Raw genomic sequence first — 21903 nt, 5'->3', positions numbered from 1 at the left:
TATACTATTACCCCCTATATATTCCGGGATGCAGTCACTTATATACTATTACCCCTATATATTCCTGGATGTAGTCCCTTATATACTATTACCCCTATATATTCCTGGATGTAGTCACTTATATACTATTACCCCCTATATATTCCGGGATGTAGTCCCTTATATACTATTACCCCCTATATATTCCTGGATGTAGTCCCTTATATACTATTACCCCTATATATTCCTGGATGTAGTCCCTTATATACTATTACCCCTATATATTCCTGGATGTAGTCCCCTATATACTATTACCCCCTATATATTCCTGGATGTAATCCCTTATATACTATACCCCCTATATATTCCTGGATGTAGTCCCTATATACTATTACCCCCTATATATTCCTGGATGTAGTCCTTATATACTTTACCCCCTATATATTCCTGGATGTAGTCCCCTATATACTATTACCCCTATATATTCCTGGATGTAGTCCCTTATATACTATTACCCCTATATATTCCTGGATGTAGTCCCTTATATACTATTACCCCCCTTTATTCCTGGATGTAGTCCCTTATATACTATTACCCCCTATATATTCCCTGGATTAGTCCCTTATATACTATTACCCCCTATATATTCCTGGATGTAGTCCCTTATATACTATTACCCCCTATATATCCTGGATTAGTCACTTATATACTATTACCCCTATATATTCATGTAGTCCCCTATACTATTACCCTATATATTCCTGGATGTAGTCCCTTATATACTATTACCCCTATATATTCCTGATGTAGTCCCTTATATACTATTACCCCTATATATTCGGATGTAGTCCCTTATATACTATTACCCCTATATATTCCTGGATGTAGTCCCCTATATACTATTACCCCTATATATTCCTGGATGTAGTCCCTTATATACTATTACCCCCTATATATTCCTGGATGTAGTCCCCTATATACTATTACCCCCTATATATTCCTGGATGTAGTCCCTTATATACTATTACCCCTATATATTCCTGGATGTAGTCTCTTATATACTATTACCCCCTATATATTCCTGGATGTAGTCCCTTATATACTATTACCCCTATATATTCCTGGATGTAAGTCCCTTATATACTATTACCCCCTATATATTCCTGGATGTAGTCCCTTATATACTATTACCTCCTATATATTCCTGGATGTAGTCCCTTATATACTATTACCCCCTATATATTCCTGGATGTAGTCCCTTATATACTATTACCCCCTATATATTCCTGGATGTAGTCCCTTATATACTATTACCCCCTATATATTCCTGGATGTAGTCCCTTATATACTATTACCTCCTATATATTCCTGGATGTAGTCCCTTATATACTATTACCCCCTATATATTCCTGGATGTAGTCCCCTTATATACTATTACCCCTATATATTCCTGGATGTAGTCCCTTATATACTATTACCCCTATATATTCCTGGATGTAGTCCCTTATATACTATTACCCCTATATATTCCTGGATGTAGTCCCTTATATACTATTACCCCTATATATTCCTGGATGTAGTCCCTTATATACTATTACCCCTATATATTCCTGGATGTAGTCCCTTATATACTATTACCCCCTATATATTCCTGGATGTAGTCCCTTATATACTATTACCCCTATATATTCCTGGATGTAGTCCCTTATATACTATTATCCCTATATATTCCTGGATGTAGTCCCTTATAAACTATTACCCCCTATATATTCCTGGATGTAGTCCCTTATATACTATTACCCCTATATATTCCCTGATGTAGTCCCTTATATACTATTACCGCCTATATATTCCTGGATGTAGTCCCTTATATACTATTACCCCTATATATTCCTGGATGTAGTCCCCTTATATTACTGATGTACCCCCTATACCCTATATTCCTGGATAGTAGTCCCTATATACTATTACCCCTATATATTCCTGGATGTAGTCCCTTATATACTATTACCCCCTATATATTCCTGGATGTAGTCTCTTATATACTATTACCCCTATATATTCCTGGATGTAGTCCCTTATATACTATTACCCCTATATATTCCTGGATGTAGTCCCTTATATACTATTACCCCCTATATATTCCTGATGTAGTCCCTTATATACTATTACCCCTATATATTCCTGGATGTAGTCCCTTATATACTATTACCCCCTATATATTCTGGATGTAGTCCTCTTATATACTATTACCCCCTATATATTCCTGGATGTAGTCCCTTATATACTATTACCCCCTATATATTCCTGGCTGTAGTCCCTTATATACTATTACCCCTATATATTCCTGGATGTAGGTCCCTTATATACTATTACCCCCTATATATTCCTGGATGTAGTCCCCTATATACTATTACCCACTATCATATTCCTGGATGTAGTCCCTTATATACTATACCCCTATATATTCCTGGATGTAGTCCCTATATACTATTACCTTCTATATATTCCTGGATGTAGTCCTTATATACTATTACCCCTATATATTTCCTGGATGTAGTCCCTTATATACTATTACCACCTATATATTCCTGGATGTAGTCTCTTATATACTATTACCCCTATATATTCCTGGATGTAGTCCCTAATATACTATTACCCCTATATATTCCTGGATGTAGTCCCTTATATAGTATTACCCCTATATATTCCTGGATTTAGTCCCTTATATACTATTACCCCTATATATTCCTGGATGTAGTCCCCTTTATATACTATTACCCCCTATATATTCCTGGATGTAGTCCCCTTATATACTATTACCCCCTATATATTCCTGGATGTAGTCCCTTATATACTATTACCCCCTATATATTCCTGGATGTAGTTCCCTTATATACTATTACCCCCTATATTTCCTGGATGTAGTCCCTATATACTATTACCCTACTATTCCTGGATGTAGTACCTCCTATATATTCATGATGTAGTCCCTTATATACTATTACCTCCTATATATTCCTGGATGTAGTCCCTCTATATACTATTACCCCTATATATTCCTGGATGTAGTCCCTTATATACTATTACCCTATATATTCCTGGATGTAGGCCCTTATATACTATTACCCCCTGTATATTCCTGGATGTATCCCTTATATACTATTACCCCCTATATATTCTGGATGTAGTCCCTTATATACTATTACCCCCTATATATTCCTGGATGTAGTCCCTTATATACTATTACCCCCTATATATTCCTGGATGTAGTCCCTTATATACTATTACCCCCCTATATATTCCTGGATGTAGTCCCTTATATACTATTACCCCTATATATTCCTGGATGTAGTCCCCTTATATACTATACCTCCTATATATTCCTGGATGTAGTCCCTTATATACTATTACCCCCTAATATCCTGGATGTAGTCCCTTATATACTATTACCCCATATATTCCTGATAGTCCCTTATATACTATTTACCCCCTATATTTTCCCTGTAGTCCCTTTTATATACTATTACTCCTATATATTCCTGATGTAGTCCCTTATATACTATTACCCCCTATATATTCCTGGATGTAGTCCCTTATATACTATTACCCCCTATATATTCCTGGATGTAGTCCCTTATATACTATTACCCCTATATATTCCTGGATGTAGTCCCTTATATACTATTACCCCTATATATTCCTGGATGTAGTCCCTTATATACTATTACCCCTATATATTCCTGGATGTAGTCCCTTATATACTATTACCCCTATATATTCCTGGATGTAGTCCTTATATACTATTACCCCTATATATTCCTGGATGTAGTCTTATATACTATTACCCCTATATATTCCTGGATGTAGTCCCTTATATACTATTACCCCTATATATTCCTGGATGTAGTCCCTTATATACTATTACCCCTATATATTCCTGGATGTAGTCCCTTATATACTATTACCCCTATATATTCCTGGATGTAGTCCCTTATAATACTATTACCCCCTATATATTCCTGGATGTAATCCCTTATATACTATTACCCCTATATATTCCTGGATGTAGTCCCTTATATACTATTACCCTCCTATATATTCCTGGATGTAGTCCCTTATATACTATTACCCCTATATATTCCTGGATGTAGTCCCTTATATACTATTACCTCCTATATATCCTGGATGTAGTCCCTTATATACTATTACTCCCTATATATTCCTGGATGTAGTCTCTTATATACTATTACCCCTATATATCCTGGATGTAGTCCCTTATATACTATTACCCCCTCTATATATTCCTGGATGTAGTACCTTATATACTATTACCCCCTATATATTCCTGGATGTAGTCCCCTTATATACTATTACCCCTATATATTCCTGGATGTAGTCCCTTATATACTATTACCCCCTAGATATTACCTGGATGTAGTCCCTTATATACTATTACCCCCTATATATTCCTGGATGTAGTCCCTTATATACTATTACCCCCTATATATTCCTGGATGTAGTCCCCTTATATACTATTACCCCCTATATATTCCTGGATGTAGTCCCTTATATACTATTACCCCCTATATATTCCTGGATGTAGTCCCTTATATACTATTACCCCCTATATATTCCTGGATGTAGTCCCTTATATACTATTACCCCTATATATTCCTGGATGTAGTCCCTTATATACTATTACCCCTATATATTCCTGGATGTAGTCCCTTATATACTATTACCCCCTATATATTCCTGGATGTAGTCCCTTATATACTATTACCTCCTATATATTTCCTGGATGTAGTCCCTATATACTATTACCCCCTGTATATTCCTGGATGTAGTCCCTATATACTATTACCTCCATATATTCCTGGATGTAGTCCCTTATATACTAGTACCCCTATATATTCCTGGATGTAGTCCTTATATACTATTACCCTATATATTCCTGGATGTAGTCCCTTATATACTATTACCCATATATTCCTGGATGTAGTCCCCTTATATACTATTACTCCCCTATATATCCTGGATGTAGTCCTCTTATATACTATTACCCCCTGTATATTCCTGGATGTAGTCCCTTATATAACTATTACCCCTTAATATTCCTGGATGTAGTCCCCTTATATACTATTACCACCTATATATTCCTGGATGTAGTCCCTTATATACTATTACCCCTATATATTCCTGGAATAGTCCCTTATATACTATTACCCCCTATATATTCCTGATGTTGTCCCTTATATACTATTACCCCCTATATATTCCTGGATGTAGTCCTTATATACTATTACCCCTATATATTCCTGGATGTAGTCGCTTATATACTATTACCCCTATATATTCCTGGATGTAGTCCTTTATATACTATTACCCCCTATATATTCCTGGATGTAGTCCCTTATATACTATATTACCCCTATATATTCCTGGATGTAGTCCTTATATACTATTACCCCTATATATTCCTGGATGTAGTCCCTTATATACTATTACCCCCTATATATTCCTGGATGTAGTCTCTTATATACTATTACCCCTATATATTCCTGGATGTATTTCCCTTATATACTATTACCCCTGTATATTCCTGGATGGTAGTCCCTTATATACTATTACCCTATATATTCCTGGATGTAGTCCATGATATACTATTACCCCTATATATTCCTGGATGTAGTCCCCTATATACTATTACCCCTATATATTCCTGGATGTAGTCCCTTATATACTATTACCCTCCTATATATTCCTGGATGTAGTCCCTTATATACTATTACCCCTATATATTCCTGGATGTAGTCCCTTATATACTATTAACCCCTTATATTCTGGATGTAGTCCCTTATATACTATTACCCCTATATATTCCTGGATGTAGTCCCTTATATACTATTACCCCTATATATTCCTGGATGTAGTCCCTTATATATATTACCCCCTATATATTCCTGGATTGTAGTCCCTATATACTATTACCCCCTATATTATTCCTGGATGTAGTCCCTTATATACTATTACCCCTATATATTCTGGATGTAGTCCCTTATATACTATTACCCCCTATATATTCCTGGATGTAGTCCCTTATCATACTATTACCCCCTAGTATATTCCTGGATGTAGTCCCTTATATACTATTACCCCTATATATTCCTGGATGTAGTCCCTTATATACTATTACCCCCTATATATTCCTGGATGTAGTCCCGTATATACTATTACCCCTATATATTCCTGGATGTAGTCCCTTATATACTATTACCCCCTATATATTCCTGGATGTAGTCCTCTTATATACTATTACCCCTATATATTCCTGGATGTAGTCCCTTATATACTATTACCCCCTATATATTCCTGGATGTATCCTATATACTATTACCCCTATATTCCTGGATGTAGTCCTCTATATACTATTACCCCTATATATTCCTGGATGTAGTCCCTTATATACTATTACCCCTATATTCCTGGATGTAGTCCCTTATATACTATACCCTATATTTCCTGGATGTAGTCCCTTATATACTATTACCCCTATATATTCCTGGATGTAGTCCCTATATACTATTACCCCTATATATTCCTGGATGTAGTCCCTATATACTATTACCCCCTATATATTCCTGGATGTAGTCCCTTATATACTATTACCCCCTATATATTCCTGGATGTAGTCCCTTATATACTATTACCCCCTATATATTCCTGGATGTAGTCCCTTATATACTATTACCCCTATATATTCCTGGATGTAGTCCCTTATATACTATTACCCCTATATATTCCTGGATGTAGTCCCTTATATACTATTACCCCTATATATTCCTGGATGTAGTCCCTTATATACTATTACCCCTATATATTCCTGGATGTAGTCCCTTATATACTATTACCCCTATATATTCCTGGATGTAGTCCCTTATATACTATTATCCCTATATATTCCTGGATGTAGTCCCTTATATACTATTACCCCTATATATTCCTGGATGTAGTCCCTTATATACTATTACCCCTATATATTCCTGGATGTAGTCCCTTATATACTATTACCCCTATATATTCCTGGATGTAGTCCCTTATATACTATTACCCCCTATATATTCCTGGATGTAGTCCCTTATATACTATTACCCCCTATATATTCCTGGATGTAGTCCCTTATATACTATTACCCCTATATATTCCTGATGTAGTCCCTTATATACTATTACCCCTATATATTCCTGGATGTAGTCCCTTATATACTATTACCCATATATATTCCTGGATGTAGTCCCTTATATACTATTACCCCTATATATTCCTGGATGTAGTCCCTTATATACTATTACCCCTATATATTCCTGGATGTAGTCCCTTATATACTATTACCCCTATATATTCCTGGATGTAGTCCCTTATATACTATTACCCCTATATATTCCTGGATGTAGTCCCTTATATACTATTACCCCTATATATTCCTGGATGTAGTCCCTTATATACTATTACCCTATATATTCCTGGATGTAGTCCCCTTATATACTATTACCCCTATATATTCCTGGATGTAGTCCCTTATATACTATTACCCCTATATATTCCTGGATGTAGTCCCTTATATACTATTACCCCTATATATTCCTGGATGTAGTCGCTTATATACTATTACCCCTATATATTCCTGGATGTAGTCCCTTATATACTATTACCCCTATATATTCCTGGATGTAGTCCCTTATATACTATTACCCCCTATATATTCCTGGATGTAGTCCCTTATATACTATTACCCCTATATATTCCTGGATGTAGTCCCTTATATACTATTACCCCTATATATTCCTGGATGTAGTCCCTTATATACTATTATCCCCTATATATTCCTGGATGTAGTCCCTTATATACTATTACCCCCTATATATTCCTGGATGTAGTCCCTTATATACTATTACCCCTATATATTCCTGGATGTAGTCCCTTATATACTATTACCCCTATATATTCCTGGATGTAGTCCCCTTATATACTATTACCCCCTATATATTCCTGGATGTAGTCCCTTATATACTATTACCCCTATATATTCCTGGATGTAGTCCCTTATATACTATTACCCCTATATATTCCTGGATGTAGTCCCTTATATACTATTACCCCCTATATATTCCTGGATGTAGTCCCTTATATACTATTACCCCTATATATTCCTGGATGTAGTCACTTATAATACTATTACCCCCTATATATTCCTGGATGTAGTCCCTTATATACTATTACCCCCTATATATTCCTGGATGTAGTCCCTTATATACTATTACCCCCTATATATTCCTGGATGTAGTCCCGTATATACTATTATCCCTATATATTCCTGGATGTAGTCTCCTTATATACTATTACCCCCTATATATTCCTGGATGTAGTCCCTTATATACTATTACCCCCTATATATTCCTGGATGTAGTCCCTTATATACTATTACCCCTATATATTCCTGGATGTAGTCCCTTATATACTATTACCCCTATATATTCCTGGATGTAGTCCCTTATATACTATTACCCCCTATATATTCCTGGATGTAGTCCCTATATACTATTACCCCTATATATTCCTGGATGTAGTCCCTTATATACTATTACCCCCTATATATTCCTGGATGTAGTCCCTTATATACTATTACCCCTATATATTCCTGGATGTAGTCCCTTATATACTATTACCCCTATATATTCCTGGATGTAGTCCCTTATATACTATTACCCCTATATATTCCTGAATGTAGTCCCTTATATACTATTATACTATTACCCCCTATATATTCCTGGATGTAGTCCCTTATATACTATTACCCCCTATTTATTCCTGGATGTAGTCCCTTATATACTATTACCCCCTATATATTCCTGGATGTAGTCTCTTATATACTATTATACTATTACCCCCTATATATTCCTGGATGTAGTCCCTTATATACTATTACCCACTACATATTCCTGGATGTAGTCCCTTATATACTATTACCCCCTATATATTCCTGGATGTAGTCTCTTATATACTATTACCCCCTATATATTCCTGGATGTAGTCTCTTATATACTATTACCCCCTATATATTCCTGGATGTAGTCTCTTATATACTATTACCCCTATATATTCCTGGATGTAGTCTCTTATATACTATTACCCCCTATATATTCCTGGATGTAGTCCCTATATACTATTACCCCCTGTATATTCCTGGATGTAGTCCCCTATATACTATTACCCCTATATATTCCTGGATGTAGTCTCTTATATACTATTAGCCCCTATATATTCCTGGATGTAGTCTCTTATATACTATTACCCCCTATATATTCCTGGATGTAGTCCCCTATATACTATTACCCCCTGTATATTCCTGGATGTAGTCCCCTATATACTATTACCCCTATATATTCCTGGATGTAGTCTCTTATATACTATTAGCCCCTATATATTCCTGGATGTAGTCCCTTATAAGCCCCTCAAATAGTTTCCCCACAATGGACGTTAGGCTTACAGGTCTGTAGTTACCTGGAGAAGTTTGAGAGCCCTTTTTGAAGATCGGCATTACATTTGCCTTACGCCAGTCCCTCGGCACAATACCAGTAAGCAAAGAATCACGGAATATTACATACAAGGGTAGAGAAATAACAGAACTGAGTTCCCTAAGAACTCTGGGGTGTAATCCATCAGGCCCTGGAGCTTTGGTTACATTGAGTTTATTTAATTTATCTTGGACCATATCTATAGTAAACCAGTTCAGTACATTACATGTGTTAGCAGCACTGGCCCCACCCACCTCAGCACTGGCCCCACCCACCTCAGTACTGGCCCCACCCACCTCAGCACTGGCCCACCCACCTCAGTACTGGCCCCACCCACCTCAGCATTGGCTCCACCCACCTCAGCACTGGCCCCACCCACCACAGCTCCATCCTCTTTTGTATATACAGAACTGAAGAAGCCATTAAGTAACTCAGTTTTCTCCTGATCCCCAGTTATTACCTCCCCGTCCCCATTATTTAGGGCTCCTACATGCTCTGACCTTGGGTTTTTTTGCATTAATATATTTGAAGAATTTTTGGGGTTTCTTTTGCTATCTATGGCCCTCTGCCTTTCATTGTGAATTCTTGCTGCTTTTATTACATGTTTACAGGTTTTGTTGACTTCTTTGTAATGTTTAAAGGCTAAAGCTGCCCCCCCCCGATCTGTATACAGCTGACCCCTCTGATCTGTACTGTATACAGCTGACCCCTCTCATCTGTACTGTATACGGCTGACCCCTCTGATCTGTACTGTATACAGCTGCTGACCCCTCTGATCTGTACTGTATACAGCTGACCCCTCTGATCTGTACTGTATACAGCTGACCCCTCCTGATCTGTACTGTATACGGCTGACCCCTCTGATCTGTACTGTATACAGCTGCTGCTCCCTCTGATCTGTACTGTATACGGCTGCTGACCCCTCTGATCTGCACTGTATACAGCTGCCCCCTCTGATCTGTACTGTATACAGCTGCCCCCTCTGATCTGTATACAGCTGACCCCTCTGATCTGTACTGTATACAGCTGACCCCTCTGATCTGTACTGTATACAGCTGACCCCTCTGATCTGTATACGGCTGACCCCTCTGATCTGTACTGTATACAGCTGACCCCTCTGATCTGTACTGTATACAGCTGCCCCCTCTGATCTGTACTGTATACAGCTGACCCCTCTGATCTGTATACAGCTGACCCCCCTGATCTGTACTGTATACAGCTGACCCCTCTGATCTGCACTGTATACAGCTGCCCCCCCCTGATCTGTACTGTATACAGCTGACCCCTCTGATCTGTACTGTATACAGCTGACCCCTCTGATCTCTACTGTATACGGCTGACCCCTCTGATCTGTACCGTATACAGCTGACCCCTCTGATCTGTACTGTATACAGCTGCTGCCCCCTCTGATCTGTATACGGCTGACCCCTCTGATCTGTACTGTATACGGCTGACCCCTCTGATCTGTACTGTATACAGCTGCTGCCCCCTCTGATCTGTACTGTATACAGCTGCTGCCCCCTCTGATCTGTACTGTATACAGCTGCCCCCTCTGATCTGTACTGTATACAGCTGACCCCCCTGATCTGTACTGTATACAGCTGCTGACCCCTCTGATCTGTACTGTATACAGCTGACCCCTCTGATCTGTACTGTATACAGCTGACCCCTCTGATCTGCACTGTATACAGCTGCCCCCCCCGATCTGTACTGTATACAGCTGACCCCTCTGATCTGTACTGTATACAGCTGACCCCTCTGATCTGCACTGTATACGGCTGACCCCTCTCATCTGTACTGTATACAGCTGACCCCTCTGATCTGTATACAGCTGACCCCTCTCATCTGTACTGTATACAGCTGACCCCTCTGATCTGCACTGTATACAGCTGCCCCCCCCTGATCTGTACTGTATACAGCTGACCCCTCTGATCTGCACTGTATACAGCTGCCCCCCCCTGATCTGTACTGTATACAGCTGACCCCTCTGATCTGTACTGTATACAGCTGATGACCCCTCTGATCTGTACTGTATACAGCTGACCCCTCTGATCTGTACTGTATACAGCTGACCCCTCTGATCTGTACTGTATACAGCTGACCCCTCTGATCTGCACTGTATACGGCTGACCCCTCTGATCTGCACTGTATACGGCTGACCCCTCTGATCTGTATACAGCTGACCCCTCTGATCTGTACTGTATACAGCTGACCCCTCTGATCTGTACTGTATACAGCTGACCCCTCTGATCTGTACTGTATACAGCTGACCCCTCTGATCTGTACTGTATACGGCTGACCCCTCTGATCTGTACTGTATACGGCTGACCCCTCCTGATCTGTACTGTATACGGCTGACCCCTCTGATCTGTACTGTATACAGCTGACCCCTCTGTACTGTATACAGCTGCCCCCTCTGATCTGTACTGTATACGGCTGACCCCTCTGATCTGTACTGTATACGGCTGACCCCTCTGATCTGTACTGTATACGGCTGACCCCTCTGATCTGGACTGTATACGGCTGACCCCTCTGATCTGGACTGTATACGGCTGACCCCTCTGATCTGGACTGTATACGGCTGACCCCTCTGATCTGGACTGTATACGGCTGACCCCTCTGATCTGGACTGTATACGGCTGCCCCCTCTGATCTGGACTGTATACAGCTGACCCCTCTGATCTGGACTGTATACAGCTGACCCCTCTGATCTGGACTGTATACAGCTGACCCCTCTGATCTGGACTGTATACAGCTGACCCCTCTGATCTGTATACAGCTGACCCATCTGATCTGTACTGTATACGGCTGACCCCTCTGATCTGGACTGTATACGGCTGACCCCTCTGATCTGGACTGTATACGGCTGACCCCTCTGATCTGGATGTATACGGCTGACCCCTCTGATCTGTACTGTATAAGCTGACCCCTCTGATCTGCACTGTATACGGCTGACCCTCTGATCAGTTACTGTATACAGCTGCTGCCCCCTCTGATCTGTACTGTATACAGCTGCTGACCCCTTGATCTGGGACTGTATACAGCTGCCCCACTCTGATCTGGACGTATACGGCCTGACCCTCCTGATCTGGACTGTATACGGCTGACCCCTCTGATCTGTACTGTATACAGTAAACCCCTCTGATCTGGGACTGTATACAGCTGACCCCTCTGATCTGGACTGTATACAGCTGACCCCTCTGATCTGTATACAGCTGACCCATCTGATCTGTACTGTATACGGCTGACCCCTCTGATCTGTACTGTATACGGCTGACCCCTCTGATCTGGACTGTATACAGCTGACCCCTCTGATCTGGACTGTATACGGCTGACCCCTCTGATCTGATCTGTATACAGCTGACCCCTCTGATCTGTATACAGCTGACCCATCTGATCTGATCTGTATACGGCTGACCCCTCTGATCTGTACTGTATACGGCTGACCCCTCTGATCTGTACTGTATACGGCTGACCCCTCTGATCAGTACTGTATACAGCTGCTGCCCCCTCTGATCTGGACTGTATACAGCTGACCCCTCTGATCTGTACTGTATACGGCTGACCCCTCTGATCTGATCTGTATACGGCTGACCCCTCTGATCTGGACTGTATACGGCTGACCCCTCTGATCTGGACTGTATACAGCTGACCCCTCTGATCTGTATACAGCTGACCCATCTGATCTGTACTGTATACGGCTGACCCCTCTGATCTGGACTGTATACGGCTGACCCCTCGGAATCTGGACTATACAGGCTGACCCCTCTGATCTGTACTGTTATACAGGCTTGACCCCTCTGATCTGGACTGTATACAGCTGACCCCTCTGATCTGAACTGTATACAGGCGGACCCCTCTGATCAGTACCTGTATACAGCTGCTGCCCCCTCTGATCTGTACTGTATACAGCTGTGACCCCTCTGATCTGGACTGTATATAGCCTAGCCCCCTCTGATCTGGACTGTATACAGCTGACCCCTCTGAGCTGGACTGTATACGGCTGACCCCTCTGATCTGTACTGTATATCAGCTGACCCTCTGATCTGTACTGTACAGCTGACCCCTCTGATATGTACTGTATACGCTGACCCCGCTGATCTTAATGTATACAGCTGACCCTTGACTGTACTGTATACGGCTGACCCCTCTGATCTGTACTGTATACGGCTGACCCCTCTGATCTGTACTGTATACGGCTGACCCCTCTGATCTGGACTGTATACGGCTGACCCCTCTGATCTGATCTGTATACGGCTGACCCCTCTGATCTGTACTGTATACGGCTGACCCCTCTGATCTGTACTGTATACGGCTGACCCCTCTGATCATGTACTGTATACAGCTGCTGCCCCCTCTGATCTGTACTGTATACAGGCTGACCCCTCTGATCTGTACTGTATACGGCTGACCCCTCTGATCTGATCTGTATACGGCTGACCCCTCTGATCTGGACTGTATACGGCTGACCCCTCTGATCTGATCTGTATACGGCTGGACCCCTCTGATCTGTACTGTATACGGCTGAACCCCTCTGATCTGTACTGTATACGGCTGACCCCTCTGATCTGCACTGTATACGGCTGACCCCTCTGATCTGTACTGTATACGGCTGACCCCTCTGTACTGTATACAGCTGCCCCCTCTGATCTGTACTGTATACGGCTGACCCCTCTGATCTGTACTGTATACGGCTGACCCCTCTGTACTGTATACAGCTGCCCCCTCTGATCTGTACTGTATACGGCTGACCCCTCTGATCTGTACTGTATACAGCTGCTGCCCCCTCTGATCTATACTGTATACAGCTGCTGACCCCTCTGATCTGGACTGTATACAGCTGACCCCTCTGTACTGTATACAGCTGCTGACCCCTCTGATCTGTACCGTATACGGCTGACCCCTCTGATCTGTACTGTATACGGCTGACCCCTCTGATCTGTACTGTATACAGCTGACCCCTCTGATCTGTACTGTATACAGCTGCTGACCACTCTGATCTGTACTGTATACGGCTGACCCCTCTGATCTGTACTGTATACAGCTGCTGCCCCCTCTGATCTGTACTGTATACGGCTGACCCCTCTGTACTGTATACAGCTGACCCCTCTGATCTGTACTGTATACAGCTGACCCCTCTGATCTGCACTGTATACAGCTGACCCCTCTGATCTGTACTGTATACAGCTGACCCCTCGGATCTGTACTGTATACGGCTGACCCCTCTGTACTGTATACAGCTGACCCCCTCTGATCTGTACTGTATACGGCTGACCCCTCTGATCTGTACTGTATACGGCTGACCCCTCTGATCTGTACTGTATACAGCTGCTGACCCCTCTGATCTGTACTGTATACAGCTGACCCCTCTGATCTGTACTGTATACGGCTGCCCCCTCTGATCTGGACTGTATACGGCTGACCCCTCTGATCTGGACTGTATACAGCTGACCCCTCTGATCTGTATACAGCTGACCCCTCTGATCTGTATACAGCTGACCCATCTGATCTGTACTGTATACGGCTGACCCCTCTGATCTGGACTGTATACGGCTGACCCCTCTGATCTGGACTGTATACGGCTGACCCCTCTGATCTGGACTGTATACGGCTGACCCCTCTGATCTGTACTGTATACAGCTGACCCCTCTGATCTGCACTGTATACGGCTGACCCCTCTGATCAGTACTGTATACAGCTGCTGCCCCCTCTGATCTGTACTGTATACAGCTGCTGACCCCTCTGATCTGGACTGTATACAGCTGCCCCCTCTGATCTGGACTGTATACAGCTGACCCCTCTGATCTGGACTGTATACGGCTGACCCCTCTGATCTGTACTGTATACAGCTAACCCCTCTGATCTGGACTGTATACAGCTGACCCCTCTGATCTGGACTGTATACAGCTGACCCCTCTGATCTGTATACAGCTGACCCATCTGATCTGTACTGTATACGGCTGACCCCTCTGATCTGTACTGTATACGGCTGACCCCTCTGATCTGGACTGTATACGGCTGACCCCTCTGATCTGGACTGTATACGGCTGACCCCTCTGATCTGATCTGTATACGGCTGACCCCTCTGATCTGTACTGTATACGGCTGACCCCTCTGATCTGTACTGTATACGGCTGACCCCTCTGATCAGTACTGTATACAGCTGCTGCCCCCTCTGATCTGTACTGTATACAGCTGACCCCTCTGATCTGTACTGTATACGGCTGACCCCTCTGATCTGATCTGTATACGGCTGACCCCTCTGATCTGGACTGTATACGGCTGACCCCTCTGATCTGATCTGTATACGGCTGACCCCTCTGATCTGTACTGTATACGGCTGAACCCTCTGATCTGTACTGTATACGGCTGACCCCTCTGATCTGCACTGTATACGGCTGACCCCTCTGATCTGTACTGTATACGGCTGACCCCTCTGTACTGTATACAGCTGCCCCCTCTGATCTGTACTGTATACGGCTGACCCCTCTGATCTGTACTGTATACGGCTGACCCCTCTGTACTGTATACAGCTGCCCCCTCTGATCTGTACTGTATACGGCTGACCCCTCTGATCTGTACTGTATACAGCTGACCCCTCTGATCTGTACTGTATACGGCTGACCCCTCTGATCTGTACTGTATACGGCTGACCCCTCTGTACTGTATACAGCTGCCCCCTCTGATCTGTACTGTATACAGCTGCTGACCCCTCTGATCTGTACTGTATACAGCTGACCCCTCTGATCTGTACTGTATACGGCTGACCCCTCTGTACTGTATACAGCTGCCCCCTCTGATCTGTACTGTATACGGCTGACCCCTCTGATCTGTACTGTATACAGCTGCTGACCCCTCTGATCTGTACTGTATACAGCTGCTGACCCCTCTGATCTGTACTGTATACAGCTGCCCCCTCTGATCTGTACTGTATACAGCTGCCCCCTCTGATCTGTACTGTATACGGCTGCCCCCTCTGATCTGTACTGTATACAGCTGACCCCTCTGATCTGTACTGTATACAGCTGACCCCTCTGATCTGTACTGTATACGGCTGACCCCTCTGTACTGTATACAGCTGCCCCCTCTGATCTGTACTGTATACGGCTGACCCCTCTGATCTGTACTGTATACAGCTGCTGACCCCCTCTGATCTGTACTGTATACAGCTGCCCCCTCTGATCTGTACTGTATACAGCTGCCCCCTCTGATCTGTACTGTATACGGCTGCCCCCTCTGATCTGTACTGTATACGGCTGACCCCTCTGATCTGTACTGTATACAGCTGCTGACCCCTCTGATCTGTATACAGCTGACCCCTCTGATCTGTACTGTATACGGCTGACCCCTCTGATCTGTATACGGCTGACCCCTCTGATCTGTACTGTATACAGCTGACCCCTCTGATCTGTATTTTCTCACTTATAGCCCCTCTAACCTCGGTTGTCGCCATGTGGGATTTGATTTTAACCCTTTATATTTGTTCCCCATAGGAATATATTTGGCCGTACAGTTATGTAATGTGGATTTGCATATTTCCCATTTATTATCAGTATCAGTATGTGACAGCAGCCGCTCCCAGTCTATGCCCTGAAGTTCGGCCCGTAACCCAGGAAAATTGGCCTTTTTAAAATGAAGAGTTTTTTCCCTCCCAACATGTTTTTCTTTTCTACACTTTAAGCTAAAAGTCCCAATATTGTGGTGACTATTCCCCAGGTGTTCACGGACAGTGACGTCCCCAACCAGCTCAGCGCTGTTAGAAATAACCAGATCCGGCAGCCGTCACTTCTAGTCGGCTCCTCCACAAACTGCCCAGAAAATTATCCTGCAGGAGGGTAAGAAATTCCCCCCCCCTTTGTGGATTTAGCTGAACCGTGACCCCAATCTATATCTGGGTAGTTGTCCCCCATTATCACTACTGTCCCCTCCCGGGCAGCCCACCCTATTTGTCTATTCAGCTGCCATCTACCTCCTCAGTAATGTTGGGGGGTCTATAGATTACACCAAGAATAATTTTTTCACTCTTTACCTCCTTCTGTAGTTCTACCCACAATGCTTCCACATCACCCCTGCCCACCCTGTCCTTATACCATACAGACATACTCCTCCTCCCCTTCTGCCCACCCTGTCCTTATACCATACAGACATACTCCTCCTCCTCCTGCCCACCCTGTCCTTATACCATACAGACATACTCCTCCTCCTCCTGCCCACCCTGTCCTTATACCATACAGACATACTCCTCCTCCTGCCCACCCTGTCCTTATACCATACAGACATACTCCTCCTCCTGCCCACCCTGTCCTTATACCATACAGACATACTCCTCCTCCTGCCCGCCCTGTCCTTATACCATACAGACATACTCCTCCTCCTGCCCACCCTGTCCTTATACCATACAGACATACTCCTCCTCCTGCCCGCCCTGTCCTTATACCATACAGACATACTCCTCCTCCTGCCCACCCTGTCCTTATACCATACAGACATACTCCTCCTCCTCCTGCCCACCCTGTCCTTATACCATACAGACATACTCCTCCTCCTGCCCGCCCTGTCCTTATACCATACAGACATACTCCTCCTCCTGCCCACCCTGTCCTTATACCATACAGACATACTCCTCCTCCTCCTGCCCACCCTGTCCTTATACCATACAGACATACTCCTCCTCCTCCTGCCCACCCTGTCCTTATACCATACAGACATACTCCTCCCCTTCTGCCCGCCCTGTCCTTATACCATACAGACATACTCCTCCTCCTCCTGCCCGCCCTGTCCTTATACCATACAGACATACTCCTCCTCCTGCCCACCCTGTCCTTATACCATACAGACATACTCCTCCTCCTCCTGCCCACCCTGTCCTTATACCATACAGACATACTCCTCCTCCTCCTGCCCACCCTGTCCTTATACCATACAGACATACTCCTCCTCCTGCCCGCCCTGTCCTTATACCATACAGACATACTCCTCCTCCTGCCCGCCCTGTCCTTATACCATACAGACATACTCCTCCTCCTGCCCACCCTGTCCTTATACCATACAGACATACTCCTCCTCCTGCCCGCCCTGTCCTTATACCATACAGACATACTCCTCCCCTTCTGCCCACCCTGTCCTTATACCATACAGACATACTCCTCCTCCTGCCCACCCTGTCCTTATACCATACAGACATACTCCTCCTCCTCCTCCTGCCCACCCAGTCCTTATACCATACAGACATACTCCTCCTCCTGCCCACCCTGTCCTTATACCATACAGACATACTCCTCCCCTTCTGCCCGCCCTGTCCTTATACCATACAGACATACTCCTCCTCCTCCTGCCCACCCTGTCCTTATACCATACAGACATACTCCTCCTCCTGCCCGCCCTGTCCTTATACCATACAGACATACTCCTCCTCCTCCTGCCCACCCTGTCCTTATACCATACAGACATACTCCTCCTCCTGCCCGCCCTGTCCTTACACCATACAGACATACTCCTCCTCCCCCTGCCCACCCTGTCCTTATACCATACAGACATACTCCTCCTCCTCCTCCTGCCCACCCAGTCCTTATACCATACAGACATACTCCTCCTCCTGCCCGCCCTGTCCTTATACCATACAGACATACTCCTCCTCCCTTCTGAACAATGTAAATCCCTGACTATTGACAGCCCAGTCATGTGAGGAGTCCAGCCATGTCTCAGTCACACCGACCACATCAATGGACTCCTCCAGCACCCAGGCCTCCAGCTCCCCCATCTTGCTGCTAGACTTCTGGCATTAGTGACCATACACTTTATATTACCATCGTGTTTAACCCCTTCATTATAAGAAATGGGATTTATTACAGTGCTGTGACTACAATCATCCCCACTGCTCATCCGCAACATATGGATCTCCCTATGCACTGGTCTTATCCTCCCCCACAGGACCCTTCTCCCTATCCACTGGTCTTATCCTCCCCCCACAGGACCCTTCTCCCTATCCACTGGTCTTATCCTCCCCCCACAGGACCCTTCTCCCTATCCACTGCTCTTATCCTCCCCCACAGGACCCTTCTCCCTATCCACTGCTCTTATCCTCCCCCACAGGACCCTCCTCCCTATGCACTGGTCTTATCCTCCCCCACAGGACCCTTCTCCCTATCCACTGCTCTTATCCTCCCCCCACAGGACCCTTCTCCCTATCCACTGCTCTTATCCTCCCCCACAGGACCCTCCTCCCTATGCACTGGTCTTATCCTCCCCCACAGGACCCTTCTCCCTATCCACTGCTCTTATCCTCCCCCACAGAACCCTTCTCCCTATCCCCTGCTCTTATCCTCCCCCTCCCCCCCCACAGGACCCTTCTCCCTATCCACTGCTCTTATCCTCCCCCACAGGACCCTTCTCCCTATCCACTGCTCTTATCCTCCCCCTCCCCCACAGAACCCTTCTCCCTATCCACTGCTCTTATCCTCCCCCCACAGGACCCTTCTCCCTATCCACTGCTCTTATCCTCCCCCACAGGACCCTTCTCCCTATCCACTGCTCTTATCCTCCCCCTCCCCCACAGGACCCTTCTCCCTATCCACTGCTCTTATCCTCCCCCCACAGGACCCTTCTCCCTATCCACTGCTCTTATCCTCCCCCCACAGGACCCTTCTCCCTATCCACTGCTCTTATCCTCCCCCACAGGACCCTTCTCCCTATCCACTGCTCTTATCCTCCCCCACAGGACCCTTCTCCCTATCCACTGCTCTTATCCTCCCCCCCACAGGACCCTTCTCCTTATCCACTGCTCTTATCCTCCCCCCACAGGACCCTTCTCCCTATCCACTGCTCTTATCCTCCCCCCCACAGGACCCTTCTCCCTATCCACTGCTCTTATCCTCCCCCCACAGGACCCTTCTCCTTATCCACTGCTCTTATCCTCCCCCCACAGGACCCTTCTCCCTATCCACTGCTCTTATCCCCCCCCCCCCCCACAGGACCCTTCTCCTTATCCACTGCTCTTATCCTCCCCCCACAGGACCCTTCTCCCTATCCACTGCTCTTATCCTCCCCCACAGGACCCTTCTCCCTATCCACTGCTCTTATCCTCCCCCCACAGGACCCTTCTCCCTATCCACTGCTCTTATCCTCCCCCACAGGACCCTTCTCCCTATCCACTGCTCTTATCCTCCCCCCACAGGACCCTTCTCCCTATCCACTGCTCTTATCCTCCCCCCACAGGACCCTTCTCCCTATCCACTGCTCTTATCCTCCCCCACAGGACCCTTCTCCCTATCCACTGCTCTTATCCTCCCCCCACAGGACCCTTCTCCCTATCCACTGCTCTTATCCTCCCCCACAGGACCCTCCTCCCTATCCACTGCTCTTATCCTCCCCCCCTCCCCCACAGGACCCTTCTCCTCCCTCCTCAATGTTCTGTCCCCTCTCTTACCTATCCGCCACTATATTCCACACTACATTGTCCTCCCTCCACATCCCTAGTATATAATCCCCCCCCCTTCTAGGATTCTCTCCCCCAGCACAGCGGACCCCCTTCCATTAGGGACAAATTATCTACGGAAAACAGTTTGTACCCCAATGAAAATTCAGCCCAGTGCTCTAACACCCCAAACCCTTCTCCTCTACACCACGACGTGAGCCATGCATTTACCTCCCGCAGCTCCCGCTGTCTTTCTTGCGATGCGCGTGGCACAGGCAGTATTCCAGAGAATACCACCTTGGAGGTCGTCCCCTTCAACTTAGCACCTAGTTCTCTAAGTTGAGGCGGTCTTGGCGACAAATTATTCTATCCGTCTTCCTGATTATAGAATCCCCTACAACCACTAACTGTCTAGGCCTACCTACATTACCATCCCCCCACTACTAGCTGTCCTACCTACATTACCATCCCCCCACTACTAGCTGTCCTACCTACATTACCATCCCCCCACTACTAGCTGTCCTACCTACATTACCATCCCCCACTACTAGCTGTCCTACCTACATTACCCTCCCCCCCCCCCACTACTAGCTGTCCTACCTACATTACCATCCCCCACTACTAGCTGTCCTACCTACATTACCATCCCCCCCCACTACTAGCTGTCCTACCTACATTACCATCCCCCACTACTAGCTGTCCTACCTACATTACCATCCCCCCACTACTAGCTGTCCTACCTACATTACCATCCCCCCACTACTAGCTGTCCTACCTACATTACCATCTCCCACTACTAGCTGTCCTACCTACATTACCATCCCCCCACTACTAGCTGTCCTACCTACATTACCCCCCCCCCCCCCACTACTAGCTGTCCTACCTACATTACCATCCCCCACTACTAGCTGTCCTACCTACATTACCATCCCC

At 44.8% G+C, this 21903-nt stretch overlaps 1 protein-coding gene across 1 annotated transcript in view; it reads left to right on the top strand.

Annotated features, from left to right (window-relative positions):
* GYS2 (glycogen synthase 2) overlaps window positions 1-21903 on the top strand; it is a 103661-nt gene that overhangs the window by 72068 nt on the left and 9690 nt on the right. Inside the window, exon 11 of the mRNA XM_069950759.1 lies at window positions 17274-17392. Within this exon, the coding sequence (XP_069806860.1) occupies window positions 17274-17392 (119 nt within the window). The remainder of the gene's footprint in view (window positions 1-17273; window positions 17393-21903) is intronic.

Source organism: Dendropsophus ebraccatus, chromosome 1 (genome assembly GCF_027789765.1).
Source record: "Dendropsophus ebraccatus isolate aDenEbr1 chromosome 1, aDenEbr1.pat, whole genome shotgun sequence".
NCBI lineage: Eukaryota > Metazoa > Chordata > Amphibia > Anura > Hylidae > Dendropsophus > Dendropsophus ebraccatus.
This window is presented reverse-complemented; position numbering and strand designations above follow the sequence as displayed.